This window comes from Anser cygnoides, chromosome 32 (genome assembly GCF_040182565.1).
Source record: "Anser cygnoides isolate HZ-2024a breed goose chromosome 32, Taihu_goose_T2T_genome, whole genome shotgun sequence".
NCBI classification, from domain to species: Eukaryota; Metazoa; Chordata; class Aves; order Anseriformes; family Anatidae; genus Anser; species Anser cygnoides.
The window spans coordinates 1,308,175-1,324,688 of NC_089904.1; the positions used below are offsets into that span (position 1 = coordinate 1,308,175).

General features: G+C 63.2%; 2 protein-coding genes across 2 annotated transcripts; both read right to left on the reverse strand.

The window, feature by feature from the left end:
* Nucleotides 1-343: 343 nt before the first annotated feature.
* ACVRL1 (activin A receptor like type 1) lies at nt 344-9,061 on the reverse strand. The gene is made up of 10 exons (XM_048052891.2): nt 8,743-9,061; nt 5,744-5,814; nt 4,677-4,901; nt 4,119-4,333; nt 3,922-4,021; nt 3,482-3,628; nt 3,135-3,410; nt 2,849-3,046; nt 1,618-1,748; nt 344-1,314 (listed from the first exon to the last, which is right to left on the reverse strand). The coding sequence occupies exons 2-10, from the start codon at nt 5,808-5,810 to the stop codon at nt 1,180-1,182; spliced, it is 1,494 nt and encodes a 497-aa protein (XP_047908848.2). The 5' UTR covers nt 5,811-5,814; nt 8,743-9,061; the 3' UTR covers nt 344-1,179.
* Nucleotides 9,062-12,244: 3,183 nt separating this feature from the next.
* On the reverse strand, nt 12,245-15,855 carry ANKRD33 (ankyrin repeat domain 33). Its single transcript, XM_048052898.2, has 4 exons — nt 15,309-15,855; nt 14,928-15,057; nt 14,039-14,179; nt 12,245-13,514 (listed from the first exon to the last, which is right to left on the reverse strand). Exons 1-4 carry the CDS (start codon nt 15,591-15,593, stop codon nt 12,745-12,747), a joined length of 1,326 nt encoding a protein of 441 aa, XP_047908855.2. The 5' UTR covers nt 15,594-15,855; the 3' UTR covers nt 12,245-12,744.
* Nucleotides 15,856-16,514: the final 659 nt, after the last annotated feature.

Sequence of the window (16,514 nt, forward strand, 5' to 3'; positions counted from 1 at the left end):
GTCAACATCCCGCACGGGGCTGAGCTGGAAAAAAATCCCCATGTCAGCCGAGCTCTTCTGAGCAAGTTCCTCTTTCATCTTCGGGGGCGTTTTCGCGCTCCCCCGGGCTATCAGCAGGAACCTCCTGCGCACCCGCTGCGATAAGGCGCCCGGGCTATCCTGCCTGAACAATGTCAGCGCCGCGATTTCCCGCGCACGCAAACAAGACCTGGCCTTTGTTGTCTGCGCTTTCTTGGCATCTCGGGGTCCTCTTTTTTTTTTTTTTTTTTTTTTGGTGCAAATTCCTAGAAGCACGAGGGCCGGCAGCCCCGAGCTCGGGCGGTCGCAGGGAGAGGGTTGCGGAGAGGCTGGAGCGAGGTTTATTGCGGGATCCGAGCGCGCGGGACCGATACACGACAGCTACACCCGTGTCGAAGCAATAAATTAAGCCATGCACAAGCTCCGGGCCGCGGGGTCCCCTCCTCAGCGCCTGGTGGGGGAGGCTGTGCAGCTGTGAAGCGATAAAATAGCTTTATGCTTTATTAAATATATTAAATCTTAATAATTAAATAATAAGGGTACGCGTCTTGTTCTGTTGAACATCCTGGGCTAGGCCGTGAGTAGCCCCTGACCCGAACAGGGAACGAGCAGGAGCCGGCCGCAGAATGTATGAAAATGCCTGGAAAACACCAAAACGCTGAGAAAACACCCAAACAGCTTGGAAAGCAGAAGCGCCGGCTGCTCGTCGGGTGAAGGATCGGGCCCCAGCAGTCTCAACCCCCAGCACCTTCCCGTGGCTCTGCGGGACTCCCAGGACGCGCAGCTCCAAGCGGCTGGGCACGCAGCCCCGAAGCGGCCTGGGACCAGCCTTTTCCAGCAAAACCCCAAACCCAGCGCCGTGCCGGGTCCCGACGGGGAATTCCTGGTGCTGCCCCGTTGGGGCACAGCACGGGGTTGGATCCGGCCGGGCAGGGGGCTGCGGGGTGGGATGGCGCCGGGCGCAGGCTGCCCGCTGTGTTCCCCAGCCAGCATCAAGTTTCGGCTCCGGGGGATATTTTTATAAATGGGCTGGAAGATTTCTTGCTTGTTATTTTTTTTTTCCTTTTTTTTTTTTTTTTTTTTTTTCTCCCTTGCGAATTTAGAAGCCACTGGGGTGGGAAAAGCCAAGGGGCCGCGGGGAAGGGGTCTGCAGCCCGGTGCTCAGCACTCCTGCTTGGGTTTGTCCAGGGAATGGTGCAGCTTCTTCAGCGTCTTTTTGATCCGCAGGGCCGTGAGCCGCGCCGAGGGGCTCTGGTACCAGCACTCCTTCATCACCTTAGCCAGGGCAGACAAAACCTGGGGGGGGGCAGACAAGGAGGGAGAGCGGGGAGCTGCATGCGGCACCCGCACCCAGTGGTTCTGAGCCTCTGGGGGAAGTCAGTGCCGCGCTTTGGGTGAAGCCAGGGCTCCCCCCACCTCCCCAGGCTCCCCCCACCTCCCCCAGGGTTTGCAAAAGCTTTAGGGTGGGGGTCCCGGGTTCCGTCCGTCCTCGCCCCCGCTGCCACCAGGAGCTCATGGCCCCTACATGGGCGCTTTGCAGCCGGGGGACCCCGAAGCTGCGGTTCCCGAGAGGCCGCCGAGCCCTCGCTGAAGCCTCACCGAATCGGAGAAGAGGCGGTTGGGGATCACGGGGGTCTGCTGGTCGACGCACACCACCTTCTTCATGTCCTCGAAGCTGGGGTCGCTGGGCACCACGTCGAAGAAGGGCGGCCGGTACTCCTCCACGATGCCTGCGGGCGGGCGCCGTGAGCGTGGCCGGGGTGCGGGATGCGTCCCTGGTCCCGCACGGGGCCGGGCAGCGGCAACGTCCCCGCTTCCAGGGCACTTAGAGCGGGGGCCACGGGGAATGGTAACGGGGGCTACGGGGTGCCCAGGCTGTCACCTGTGCCTGTCCCCGGGGTGGCACGGACACAGCCCTGTGTTGGGGTGCACTGCTCCGGCCCCAGCACTGGATGCATCACGGGACACTTGCTGGGACGTCTCAGAAATGCAAGGGGGGGGCCCAGCACCATCTCCAACCCTGATGGGGGCTCCAGCAACAAATCCAGCCCCGATACCACCCCGCAGCCATGGCGAGCCCGCCAGCTGGCCCTGCTAATCCTTGCTTAGTGCCTCCATATGGCTGTGAATCCATGGGGTTTTACCTCCCCCCAGGCTGCCCCAAGCACCCCACAGCCCCGTGTACCCCCGGGGTACTGGCGACCCCAAGGCCCATCCCGGCTCCTCGGTGCCCCGGGGCTGTGCACGCGTGCCCAGGGTCCCTGCAAGGGTTAAAGCTGGCGGCTGAAGGTCGTCCCCTGCACATGGCCACGGTAATTCGGAGTAAATGTTTAATCTGAAGGAGCCCCAGGGCAGTAAATGAGATTATCCCGACCAGACTGCGCCTGGGGGGGACCTGCTGCTTCACCCTCCAGCGCCCACCATTTAATTAATGCCGCTAATGGACTATGCCGGTGGTGCTGAGCGGCGCTGGCTGGGGCGAGGAGCCTCCTCTGCGGGGGTCCCCAGCTCTGCCCCCGTCCCCGAGCAAACCCCCGTGGCCGGAGGTCCCGGCCGTGGCCAGCTTCCAGGCAGCGCTGGATGCTGCTTGTTTTCTAATCAGCACTGAACAAACAGAACGCTGATTGAGTCTAATGGGCCCTTTAATCAGGGAGCCGGGTGCTGACACTAGATTACAGTGTTTATAATTTACAGCTAATCTTCTGGGCGAAGGGGGGAAAAAAAAAAAAAGAAAAAGGAAAAAAAAAAAAAAAAAAGAAGGAGGAGGAGGGAAGGAGGGAGCGGAGGCAGAGCCTCCCCGCGGAGGGCTGGAGCCCGCGGCACCGCTCACCGTTCACCGCCGTCCGCCGGGTGATCTCCCAGAGCACCAGCCCGTAGGCCCAGATGTCCGTCTTCTTGTAGGACTCGAAGCAGTCGGTGCGGATCTGCTCGCTCAGCACCTCGGGGGCCATGTAGCGCTTGGTGCCCACCCGCGGGTTGGTGCCGATGTCCAGGTAGTCGCTGCCTTGGGAGTGCATGACGGCCAGCCCTGGGCGGACAGACGGACGGACGGACGGACAGCGGTCAGAAGCACCCCGGCGTCGCCGCCGCGTCCCCCGGGGGGAGCGGGGTCTCACCCAGGTCGGCGATGCAGCACTGCCGGTTGCTTTTCACCAGAATGTTCCTGCTCTTCAGGTCGCGGTGGGCGATGGCGGGCTTGCCCTGGGTGCCGAAGATCTCCACGTGGAGGTGGACGAGGCCGCAGATGATGGAGGCCGCCAGCCCCAGGCAGGTCTCCACGTCCAGGGCCGTCCTCTGCAGGTAGTCGTAGAGCGAGCCGTTCTCGTGGTAGTGGGTGATGAGCCAGAGCTGGGTGCTGGAGTTCCTCGACGTCATGTCGGAGGCAATGAAGCCTGGGTGGGGAGAGGAGCGGGGTCACGGAGCCACCGCGCCGCCGTCCCCAGCCCCCCGGCCCCCCGCTCACCCAGGATGTTGTCGTGCCGGAGGAGGACGGTGTTGTAGATCTCCGTCTCACGGAACCACGACTGCTCGTCCCGGGAGGAGAAGATCTTCACGGCCACGTTCTCCCCGTGCCACACGCCTCGCCACACCTCGCCGTAGCGCCCTTTGCCTGCCGCAGCCACAGCACCGCGTCACACGGCCCCTCCGGACCCCAAGGGATCCCAACCCCGTCCCCGTCCCAGTGGGATAAACCCAGCTCCCGGTGGGGAATAGCAACGGGGCGATGCAGGGCCCTTTATATCGGGGTGGGCTGACCTCGGGCAAGTGCCACCCACCCCGAGGACTGGGGTCTCTATGGGGTTTTGGCTACAAGGCTTGGGTCCAACACCTCCCCGTGGGTTTGGCATCGCGGTGCCATCGCTGGCGGCTGCGGGAAAGGGCTCTGGGCCCTGCTGTCCTCACCCACGCACTCCACGAGGGTGATCTGCCGAGCCACTGTCCGCTGGACGAGGAAGGGCAGCCCCGAGCCGCTGCCCGTGGTGCAGTCGTCGTTCAGCAGGTCCTGGGGAGCCAAGGCAGCGGGTGAGCTCGGTGGCCACCCCGCACAGCACGTCCCCCTCCTTTGGGGACAGCCAGGGTCCCCCTTGGAGCCCACCCACCTCCAGGGTGCTGTCTCCCACCAGGGAGGCCTTCAGCATGAGGTCCGTGTCTCCCAGGTCACTGTGCTTGAAGAGGAGCCTCTCGCGGCGGTGCTGGGCCAGCTTCCAGAAGAAGAGCGCCGTGAGCGCCGCGAGGACGAGGAGTGCGAGCAGCGGGACGAAGATCATCAGGAGGAGGTTGGACAGGGACGGCGCCTTCTCCAGGGCTTCTTCTCCTGGTGGAGGGGAAACAATGGGTGGGGGGAATGAAGGTGGGGCTTGGACTTGGACCTGGGGAGGTTTGGGGGCTTGGGCATGGGAGGGGGGCTCTGCATTGGGGTCACCCCCATGGGTGGCAGCTCTGCGGGCACAGCCCAAGGAGGGGCACTGGGGGCACCTCGCTGGCCCCATCCTGCATTGCAAAGGGGGACCCTGGCAATGCCGAGAGAGGAGAGGGATTATCTCGAGACCCAAACACGTCTCCACCCCCTCGAAAAGCTCTGCCCCTCTCCCCCTGACTCCTCGAAGGGAAGGGGGGCAGCCCAGAGGCGAGGCGGGGGCAGCCGCGGGTTCCCGTACCTGGCAGGTAGATCTCCAGCTCGGCGTTGCACATGCTGGAGTTGCAGCACCTGGTGCCGTACTGCTCCATCACGTGCGGGCGGCAGTTCTCCAGCAGGTTGTTGGAGAAGCAGCCCCGGTGCTGGGTGATCCTCCCGTCCTCCCGCCGCTTGCTGACGAAGCACACCTTGCCCGTGCAGGTGGGCACGCTGCAGTGCGGCACGTCGCACACGCACAGCAGCTCGTCTGCGGGCACGAGGACAGCGCGTTGTGCCACGGGGCTGGGACGCGCCGCTCGGGGACAGTGGCCACCCGTCTCGGGAATGCTGGTGGCTTTGGGGTCAACGGGATCTATGCTCAAGACCCTTGAACCAGCCTGGGACCACCAGGAGGCAGCAGAGGGGATGTGCAGGGAAAACGCATCCATCCCATGGGCTGTAACAACAAACTGGGCTGCCCTAGCTCGCAGCGCACAGCCCGGGGGTCGCATCCTGCCCGTGGAGCCCCAGGGAGCTTTGGAGCCGGAGCTGGACTCTGGGGGTGCTATGTTTTGGGATCCAGGCACCGAATGTGCAGCCCCTCGCTGCGGGGCCAGAGGGCGGCTGCGCTCCCGCCTCCCGATTTAGCTCTGCCCTTTGGCGCAGAAAATATCCCTCCTGGAACCAGCAAGTTCAGCACGAGGGCAGCCAGACGGACGGTGGCAAGGGGACAGACAGACGGCCGGCCGGCCGCACGCAGCCCCCCACGGCCCTATGCTGGTGACCTGTGCTTGGTGGCGTGGGCTGGGGACCATCCCTGGTGCTGCTCGGGGGCTCCACGTACCCCCTGCCCAGAGCAGGCACAGGGGACGATCCCAGCTTGGATCCATCCCGGGTCCCCCCGGCTCTCTCCTGGGACCACGAGCAGCTCCTTGCTGCTCCCCACCACCAGCAACACCTCCCCGGAGCTACGTCCTGCAGCCGTTTATTTTGAGCAGAGCAAGCGATTAAGTTTCCAAACAGCCACGAGTTTATTTTAACCGCCCCTCGCGTGGCGGAAGGCGTCGGGCACGGCCCCAGCTTCATTTTCTGCTCTGTTTTGCTACTCACCGGCAGCAAGGCTGAGGGAGAAGGTCAGCAGCGCCAGCATGGCCCCGCCACAGGCTTCTTGGGACATTTTCCTGCAGAAAAATAAAAGGGGGTGACAGTGGCAGCCACAGCCCTGGGCACCCCCAACATCCCGGGGCTGGCGGCCAGGCGAAACGCGGGCGCAGCCGCGCGGTGGCTTTGGGAAGGAAGCAGCGGGACGCGGTGTCCGACGGGGAGGGAGGGCAGCGGCGCGAGGTAGGATGTGCTGCTTGCAAGTGGAATTCGGCTCCGGACGTCCCGGTTGCAGCCCTTCCTGCGAGCAGTTCCCCGGGATGGCTGCAGACGCATGCGGAGCCGGCGGGATGCCGGGACGCCCCGTACAGCCCCCCAGCGCTCGAGAATTGGGCTAGGAAGGGGGCATCGCCACGGCCACGAGGCCCCCACAGCCTCCCCCATCCCCACAGGTCGTACCTCGGCATGTCCCACTGACACCGGTGGGGCTGGAGGTCCGCGGGATGGGGCTGGAAGCCCTCACGCCCCGCTGCGCACCCCCAGGTCCCTGCCGCAGCCGGAGCCGCCCCGGCGGCTGGCTGCAATCCGGGAGGGGGCTTTTGTACAGAGCTTATCAATGACACAAGCGGAGTCACTGCGGGCAGCCAAGAATTCCCCAGCTGCGCCTTTGGGGAAGGTTTGGCCGTGATTTTTTGTTTTTTGTTATGATGATTTTTACTTTTTCAATAGCTCCTCGTAAAAGGAGGAACTTTGGCCAAGCCCCTCGCGGCACCGCCACGCGTTCCCTTCCCACGAGGCCGGGCCCTGGCTCCCCAGCCCCACCTCGCTCCCTTCTCCGTCGCCCGCGATTCCCGATATAAACACGCCGAAGTTGCCGTTTCCTGCAATTCAAGGAGCCCTGCCCATGGCAGCCAGGACAGGAATCAAGATTGTTTAGATTCTGGCCTTGATGGGGAAAGGCAGTCACGCAAGCACGGCGCGCTGAAAGGCACACGGACGTGGCCGTCCCGGGCAGAGCTGCGACGGCTCCGGCCACTGCGCAGCATAAAATGGGCTTTTCCTCCCCAAAATAGCTCACTTTGTTGTAGCTCGTGGAGAGGAAACGGTGACCCGAACTCAGGGCTGTCATGAGAGCAGGATCCGCCCCGGCAGGAGCGGTGCCTGGCCGCTCGCAGCGCTCCTCACCGGCCGGTCCCTCGGCTAGCACGGGGTCAGCCCTACAAGGATGGGGTTTGGGAAATAAATTCAGCTGGAGCTGTTCAGCTCCCGGTTTGTGAGCCCCTGGGATGCTCCTAGGCATGTTGATTACCTCGCAATTTGGAGTGCTAGGGAGTGCGTCTCTTTTAGATGGGAGCTGAGACTCCCGTGCAGTGAATCCCCTCCTTGGAGGCGCTTCCAGGAAGCCACCAAGCAAACCCCTGCCTTGTCAGAGGCCTGCGGGGTTTTTGCCATTCAACACAAAATGCTCCGGACCTCACCTAAAACTTCACTGCACACGAGACAAAATTGCACGGCTCGCAAGCAAAGCAAACCCTAACCCAGAGCCGTCCCCAGCACCGAGCTGTAGAAGCCCAGGGTCAGAAATGTCCCGGGACGCATCTGCAACGGGTCAAAACCAGCCCCAGCCCCGACACCCCCCTAGTTCCTTCCCATTTCAACGCACACGGCCCAGCTGCAGCGTTCGCACCCCCTGGGGGTCCACAGCAGCACCTCCAGCCCCAAAGGGCTGGCAGCGAGTCACCCCACAGCTTTACGTCCTGTCATCCCTGGGGATTTGCAGCAGCTTCGGCCACAGGGGGAGGAAAAAAAATGGGACAAATCCACCCTGGGGGGGGGGGGTTAGGGTTGGGCAGGAGCATCCCTGGCCAGGCAGCGGCTGTAGCACTCCTGCACTGGAGGGGCTGAAAAGATGGAAGTCCCTGCGGTTGGGAAAGTCTTGAGCAAGACCCAGCCTGGAGAAGAGGAATTTCCCTGCCCCGGAATGGAGGCAGAGGCCAAGGGGCTGCTCGGGAAGCGGCACTGGGGACAGGAGCCAACAGGAAAGCCCGGACCCGCTGGGTGCCCGGGCAGAAACGGGGCTGCAGCGCCCCGTGGCCACGCTTGCACGCTTCCAGCTGAGCAAACCCCATCTCCTGCAGGAGGAAGGTTTTCCAAACGGCGCAGGAAGGATGGAGGCGAAGTTCAGGCACAGCGGGGACCCGCGGGGACAGGCTGCGCACCCCGGCCCCTTGCACCAACGGGGGTTGCTGCGCCATAAGACGCACGCAGAGAGCAGCAAAACCAGCTCAGACACATTAATAAGAGAAACAGGAACGCGATGCCAGCCTTGCACGCATCTCCTTGCACGCAGCAGTGCAGGAGAGGTTTCCTGCCCCGGCCCTCGCACTGGGTTTTGCCCAGCAGAAGCCGTGCTTGCAGGCAGCGTGGGGCACTGCACCGTGCCTCGCCTCCAGCCCGGCTGCTGCGGTTTGAACTTTCCCTCACTGTAACTCATGCCTTTTAAAGATGCACCCCTGTCCTCCATTTCCCAGCCCTCTCATCAGCTCAGGGTCTTGTTAGCAGCTGTATATTATTTTAGCTCTTTGCCGAGGGCCCGGGGGCAGGTCCTGCTCTCAGCTACGCTGCTGTAAATCCAGATTTATGTTCCCAAAATCCAGCTTCCAGCATCTGCTACCCTGACATAAACCCTGGTGTCCCACTGAATGCAATGGGAATGGGGCCAGCTCCTGATTTTGGCCACGCTGGTGAAAATCCAGAGGGAAACCGGCCGATCTCCGAGCCTGGAGATGTTCGGCAGAGATCAGCCCCTGCCCTGTGCTCGGCAGCAGCTGCCCTGGGAGTTAAAAGGTGATGGAAGCTTTGAGGAAAGAAGACGGGGACCCCCAGGAGCGGAAGGCAGAGCCAGGCTGGGGGGCCCGGCCCCACGGAGGTGGGGGTCCCACGCGGCTCCGCTCCCTGCAGCTTCCCCACGGCTGAACCCCGAGAGCGCGCGGCGCTTTGCGACTCACCTACAGCATCCGCACCGGCCCCGTGGGTGCTGCCCGGCTGTGCTGCTGCTCCTGGGGAGGCTTCCTGGCCGTGGCCCCCCCCGTGTCCCACACCAGGCTCAGCCAGGGACGCTCCCGGCCGTGCCCTGCACCCTGGGGAGCCTCATGGGGCTGCTCCCAGGACCCCGGAGAGGCTCGGCTCCCGTCCCGGCCCCGCTGCCCCGACGCGGCCGCCTGGCGAACGCTCTGTGGTCTGGATGTGGGAGAAGTCACAAAAATGTTTCTTATTACTGCCTCTTCCTGCCTGGCTTTTCTCCACCACTCCCAGCTAATAAAGCATTTCCTATTGCTGAGCACACATCCCCATCCAGCCTCCCTTCCTCCCGCACACCGGGCCCCAGCTCCATCCTGGTTGCTCTCCCTCGTCCCGCTCCTCCCGCCCCTGTCCCTCACCAGCTGCTTCCCCAAATTTTCCTGACTTTTGAGTCCAGATGAGGTCTTGGGGCTGCACCCTGCCAGGTCCAGAGCACCCAAAGGCTCCTGCACCCGGCAGAGTCGCAGCCGCTCAATTTGTGGGGTTTATATGGGGGTACCAGGGGTAGGGAGGATGCTGTGGGTTAGCGTTAGAGCACTGGGCCACCTCTCCCACTGCACCAGTGCTTGTCCCCTGTGGGAATGGGAACATCATGGGGGACCAAAGGGGCTTTCCAGCTGTCCAGTGCTGTCCCCAGTAGGACTTTAGGAGCGCATGGAGCACTGCACCAAGGGGTGCTCAGCCTTCTCCGCAGGGCTGGGACAAAGGGACCCACGGGCACGTCTCCCACGTGCCACCATCCTCGAGACCGCCCAGCTGCGCTGGGACACCCGCTGTGGTGCCGTTCCCACGGCGTGGGGCGCACGGAGCCAACCCCACTGCGGGCAGCGGAAACGGCGCTTCCCCTTTTGCTGCCCCGGGGTTGCAGTTTCAGCCACCCTGGATGGGGTCCTGTGTCCGTCTGTCGTCCCCCCACCTCCTCCCCAGCACCCCCAGCCCCAGCTTTCCCCCAGCTGCTCCTTCCAGACACCTCGAGCAGCTCACGTGGATGCAGCCGGCAGCACTGGGGCTGGCGTCGCATCCTCTTTCCTAACCGAGCTACGTGGCCTGATTTCCCTCGCCGTTCCCCGTTTCATCACAAACCCCAATTGCATCAGGAGCCCAAAATTGCAGCACGACCCTTCCCGGAGCCGCCGCGGCCTCCCCGCCTGGGCACTGGCGGCAGAGCTCGGCCGTGGAGCTTTGAGGTCCTGCCCGAGGTTCCTCCGCTATCTCCCCGATCACCCTCGACGGAGGAAGTGAGACAAACAAGAGCACAAAACCGGGATCAAACGCGCGGAGCCTTCGTGCGTGACCTTGCCCGCGGCGGAGGCGGGAGGAATTTTTGCGGAGCCGGCGTCCACGCATGGGAAACGGGCAGTTTCCATCAGATAGCAGCCGCTGTCTGCCGGAGGAAGTCTGTGCTGCAGCCGCCCTATCGCCGTGACCATCTCTGCCCCGGCGCAGATTGCAGCCGCCAGCCCCTCCCGGGGGGGGGGGGGGGGCCTCGAGGGGGGGGCAGCGGCCCCGAATTTTGCCCTCAGCAGCCGGGCACAGGATGCGCAGTTTGCAGCAAGGGCTCTGCTTCAGGCGCTGCTCTCTTCCGCGCTGGGAACCTGGATTTGTTTTTAACCGTGATCTCCACTGGGGGAAATTAAAGAGATTTTAAAAAACGTTCAGAAGCCGCTGTGTGTCCCTGTTCCCACGGTGCAGCGGCTTGAGGAGCGCAGGGGCAGGAGGGAGAGCGCGTGGGAGCCCTGGGGACGGCTGATCCGTCACTGCCAGCAGTGCTGCTGCTGCAAGGAGGGCAGGGCTCGAACCCCACTGCAGCGGGAAGGCTCGCGCGCCTCGCGCTGGAGCTGAAGGAGAATTCGGGAATATTCATCCCGAGACCGGGACCGGCTGTAACGACAGGCGGACCAAGGGGGGTTTCGACAGCTGAGGTCTGCCATCAGGATTTCAGCAGGGCAAGGATGGTTCTGAGTGATTTCCAGCACCGGGATGAGAAAGGGCTGGGAGATGGAGGCTGAGCAGCAAGGAGAGGGGAGAAGAGGACTTGTGCCCGGCTCCCATGCACCGGCGCTGCCCGCCTCTACAGGCGGACAAACCGCGGCGATGCCGAGCTCGGCAGCAGCAGAGCCGAACCCAGGAGCACCAAGCCTTTGCCCTGACCCGAATATTTCCTCGCCTTCACACAGCTCGGGGCCACCCCCAGCTCGTGGTGCAGCAGGAGGTCGATGCCTCCCACCTGCCGCGCTTCGTGCCGGGCTCTCGGGGTGCCAGCCCCGCGCTGAATCAGAGCGGGATGGGTGCTCGCGGTGCCGGCCGCGCCGGGGCAGTGCCGCCAGCACGATGGCGCAAGCTCCCCAACCACTCCCACCTCCGAGCCAAAAAAAAAATAAAAAATCAGCCTTCATTAAATCATTCCGGCTGCTTATGGCAGAGCGGAGCAGCCCGTGCCCCCACCGGATCGCAGCCAGCCACCCCTGCGGGTCTCACCGAGGGGACACAAGCCTCCATCCTCCGCTGTCCCTGGCTGTCCCTGTCCCCTGTGCGGCAGGAGCGTGGCACGAGCCAAGGTCTCTCCGTGCACGTCCGCCCCCGGCTCATCTGCGAGCCGCGGCAGAAGCTGGCACCGGAGGAAGGCGGCGCGGGGAGCCCGGCGCGAGCCAAGGCTTTGGGGGGGGAACTGGAGGGAGGCGGCGGCGCCTTCCCCCTGCATCCGTCCGTGCCTTGGCGCAGACCTTCTGGTGCCCCTGCGAGGCACAGCCCCAACCCCAAACTGGGGAGGACTGGGGGGAGCGGGTGGCTTTGTGCCCCCCAGAGAACGGGGCCATGATGGGCTCAGCTCCGGGTTGCAGGTTCTGCCTGCCCACAGGGAAAGGTTTTTTATTACCAGGAGATTAAGTGTTTCGAGTGCCTCTTGCTGCAAGTTGCTCTCCCTGCGACCAAACCCTCCCCGCCTGCAAGCTGCAGGAGGCAGCGAGGGCTGCTCGGGATCCGGATTTCACCTCCCCGCATTCCCGCAGGGTCAAGTCGAGTCATTTTTAAGAGGAACTTGAAATATTTACACCCCCAGCAGCAGCCCCGTGACTCAGACACCGCTGCCGGGGACCCGCGATGTGCACAGGGAGCAGAGCCAGGACTGTCCCTGCCGCCCCCAAGCCTGCACAGGGTGAAGACCCCACGGCCCCTCGCTTTTTTCGCAGCTCTGTGCTGGCTCCGAGTGGGCTCCAGCTGCCCAAACCCTCACTCAAGCCATTCTGGTGCACGAATCAAGAGCTGCATGGGGAAAATATCCTGCTTTAACCACATCTGGGTGGCTGCAGTGCGACAGCAAACTCGAGCTCGCTGCCATCCCCGCACGTGGTGCTGGGGAATGCACCGGCTGCCCTGCACCCAGCAAAAAAGTAACTGCACAGAGGGGCCACAAAGGGGAGCAGGTGCTGGGGGGCACCAGAGGTCCCCATGGGTGCAAGGTGAGGGGTCCCGGTGTCCACCTGCACCCTGAAATAAAGCAGGAGCAGGGAGGTCGATGCCACCAGGGCAGTTGGGCTTCCCTGGCTGGGAGATGCTCGCAGCATGGGTGAGGCTTCGCTGCCAGCCCGACAAGCAGCCCTGGGGTTTATTCATTAAATCAATCCCGTTAACATGGCAACTGCTTCCACTTTAATTTGCACAGTCACGTTCCGCCACACTCCGCAAGATCAAGATCTCCGTAAGATCAAAGAGGTAAAAAAAAAAAGAACAGAAGGGAGCCCCTTCTGCCCCCACCCTGCTCCGGCTCCTGGCAGAGGGCAGGATCCCCCCCAGCACCATGGGGCCGGGCAGAGCCAAGGCGCGGGATGATGAGGGGGTGGGCAGGGAGCAGGGAGCTGGGCACATCCCCTGCCAAAGCCACCGAGCAGGTCGCAAGGGCGGTTGGGGCCCTCGCCCCGATACCTCCCACCTTAGGGTCCCTTTCCCCCTTTCTCCCTTTTCTTCTCGCTCCCCGCTTCCTTGGCGGCTCTCTTCTCCTCCTGCAGCTCCTTGTACCTCCACTTGGGCGGCTGCAGCAGCTCCTTGTCCCTGGCACGACGCCTCCACTCCCTCCTGCTGGCCGGCGGCGAGGAGGCCTTGGTCAGCTTGATTTTCGGGACGTGCTCCCCGGGGAAGATGCTGTTCCCGCGCAGCAGCAGCAGCCGCTGGGGCAGGAAGCCCAGGAGGCGGCTTTGGGGACAGCGCGGCGGCAGGAGCCGGATCTCCGACACCGCCTGGCCGCTGCACGAGGCTGCCCCGGCCACGGGGCTGGCGGTGCCCGCATCTGGCACGTGCTGCTGGAGGATCTCCGGCACCGACAGCCGGCGTTTGCCCACCTCGGGGGGGCTGTCGGGGCAGACGGTTTGGCAAGCGGTGGCCACGAAGGGGCTGGCGAGGGCGGTGGTCATCCTCACCATGTGGTCCATCACGCCGTCCTCCTCGGGGTCGCGAGGGAAGCGGAAGGTGAAGAGGGAGCGGATCTTCTCCGACAGCCTCTGGCTCCGGGATTTGGGGCTCAGGGCTTTGGCCACCAGCCCGGCCAGCGCTGGCCACTCGGGCAGGTAGCGGGTGCCGAACTGCTCGGCCCGTGGGCGCCGCAGGAGGCTCCGGATGCGAACGGTCGTCTCGAAGCGGCCGGTGAAGGCTGCCCACTCCCTGGCCGTCTTCCCTTTGATGGGATCCACTGCCTGCAGGTCCGCTCCTGGCAACACCGGGATGCAAAGAATGTCACCGCGGTGTCCCCGCTCCGTCCCCAAAATCACCCCCAGAGCTCAGGGTGCACGCACGAGGCAGCACAAAAATCAAAATAAGAACCTGTGGTTCATCCAAAAAAATATATATTTGAGCTGTGTTCACAGCTCAGCGTTTGGGGGCAGTGACCAGCAGGTGTCACCACGGCCCAGGCTGGCACTGGACGGACTGTCGGACAGTGTGCCGGACTGACGGACAGCCTGGTCAGGGGCAGAGGAGCTGCAGGGAAGGGCTCAGAGCCCCTGCCCTGCTGGGAAGGGCTCTGCAAAGCCGTGGCACGGCCAGGCAGCTTTGGGCTGTCCAAGTTGGGATATTGGTGCCGCAATACCCCAGGGCAGCGGTGACACCCTGGTGTCCCCCCCCAACCCAAAACATCAGTGCAAGCTCTTAACTTTCCGACCAGAGCCTCAAGAACCAGAGAGGACGCCCGAAGGCATCAGAGCTCCAGCTCCGCCACGTCCCGGGGACGCTCACCCGCCAGCAGCAGGGCGGCCACGCAGTCCTGCTGCCCCTGCACCGCCGCCTTCATCAGCGCCGTCAGCCCCCGGCCGTCGCGCCTGTCCACGTCCAGCGCCGGGTAGTAGTTCAGGAGGTAGTTGACTATCGTGATGTGTCCTTGGCAGCAGAGAAGCCACGTTAGCGCTTTGGTGGTTAATGAGGGCTAATTGTCAGTGCCCGCTTGTAAAAAGGGCTTGGTGAGCGCATCCCCAAACGCAAACGTGGGGCAAGGTCGGGGGGGAGCTGGACCTAACCCCTTCTGGTTTGTTTTGCAAGAGCCTGGATGACAGCATGCAGAGCACGGTGCTGGCTCGCCAGCTGCTTCAAGCAGATAGCGCAGGAAAGAATCCAACAGAAAAAAAATTAAAAAAAATCACCAATTCTAGCAACAAACAAGGAAGCAGGAATAATGCACGATCCCACCGCAGCGCACTGCCTCTGCGGTTCTTCAGCCCGGGATTGCCCTGGGGGAGCAGAACCGTTCCACTAAGAGAAAACTGCGGGATTGGAACAGAAGGTTCGGTCCCCGAAAGTGGTATTTACTGCTCAGGCCTTTTGCTGCTGTAAACCTGTGAGGCTCACTCAGCTTTTTTTTTTTGGTGAGCTGTTGGGCTGACCAAGCGGAGGGTCTGGCTGAGTTCTGCTGCTCAGGCAGGAAGGGAACATTTCTGTAAGAATCTCCGCTCTTGCACAATTTAATCGTTTTTAAGACTGCGCTGACATAAGCCATAAGGTTGTACAGGGCAGGTCACTTTGCTGTGGACCCTTGTCTTTCCTGACTGCTCGTCTCTGGGGTTGTAGAGGGGAAGGATGGGGGCTCTGGCCCTTCAGGAGGGGTCCTGCAGCAGGCATGAGGGGTACCTACCTGCCTGTGCTGCCATCATGAGCGCCGTGTTCCCCTCCTTGTCCTGCTGGTTGACATCGATGTGCGGGCACTGTCGCAGCAAAGGCACGATGTCCACGAAGCCCTTGCAGCAGGCAACCATCAGCCCGTTCTGGAGGGGACAGCGCTCAGAGCGGGACCACCACCGCCCTCCCCACCCCAAACCCAAGGGGCCCAGATTGGGAAGGAGGCTAAGGTTCTGCTCTGCGGATCCATGCCACCCCAGGAGACCCAGATCACCCATCCCAAGGCTCTGGGGTCTCATCCCGGGCTCTGCCCCCTGCTCAACCTCCTTCAGCAGCCACCAGCCTTCAGTTTGCCCATTCCCAGGACACCCTCTCCGCTCCTCCCCCAGCCACTCACCCTGCCGTTGATGTCCAGCTCCGTGGCCTCCCTCCTGCTCACCCCACGCTCCAGCCTCTCCCGCACCAGCTTGGCATCGTTCCTGAGGCAGCACTGGTAGAGGCTCAGGTCCTCGGCACCGGCGGTCTCGGCAGGGAGCTCGGAGCAGGGGTAGACGGAGTCGTCGGAGAGGATGCTGCAGGTGTCTGAGGGCTCGGACTCCGCGCTCGACTCATCCTCCTCCTCGTAGTACAGCTCAGGGTCGGAGGCTGCAGCACATTCTCCTCTTCCACGGTCATCTGTCATCCGGCCCGGGCAGCGAGTCCTGCTCGGCACCGAGCCCTGCTAGGGGCCGGCCGCGTCTGCTGGCTCGGTGGGACCGCGAGCGCTCGCCACGCGCTCACTCCCCGCTGCGCAGACAGAGCGGGGCGTGGGAAGGGGCCGTGGGGCGGCTGCGATGCCGCGGTTCCCATCCTCTCCCCAGCCCCGTGCTTGCAATGGGAGCCCAGCTGCTGGGCAGGGAGCAGATCCTGACACCGCTGGGCAGGGCAAGCGAGGAGGCACAAGCAAAGCAGCCGGGGCAAAGGATGCGGCCGAGAAGGGGGAGAAACAAGTCGGCCCCACAGCAGCCTCTGCTTCGCTGGACCACATGAAAGCATCTGCAAAAGCCCCTGGCGGCAGCAGGAGAGGGGCAATGAGCAGACACAGCTCTGCTCACTGCAGCCAAGCCGTTCGCAGGAGAGCAGGAGCCAGGCTGGAGCAGCCCAGGGCGCCCATCGCAGCTCCTGTGTCTGGGGCAATTGGCAGGCTGCAGCAATGAAAGCTTTGTGCTTGGAAGTGGAAGCCAACCATTAATCGATTGGAGCTGCGAGGGGGGTAAAAAGCCTTAGCAATCCCATTAAATTCTCCCATCCCTCCTCAAAATCCTACAGCAGACCGTGGGGGTGAGGGATGCTCTTCCCTCCGCACCCTGACCTTACCTGGGGCTGCGCAGACCTTTGCCACAAGTCCCCCCTTGGCTGGGGACCATCCCGGCTCCCCCCAGGAAGAAAATCCCTGCGAGGCTCCAGAGCCAGCAGGAAATTGCCCCTGCCCTTTTGGTGGGGAAGAGGCTTCTGCCTTGGATCGGGGAGAGCCTTTGCGCACCTAAGCTGTGACAACTTGCGCGTTGCCACGGGCTCAGCAAGTCAAGACATCTTAATTTAAACCGTTGCTTAAAATGGCTCC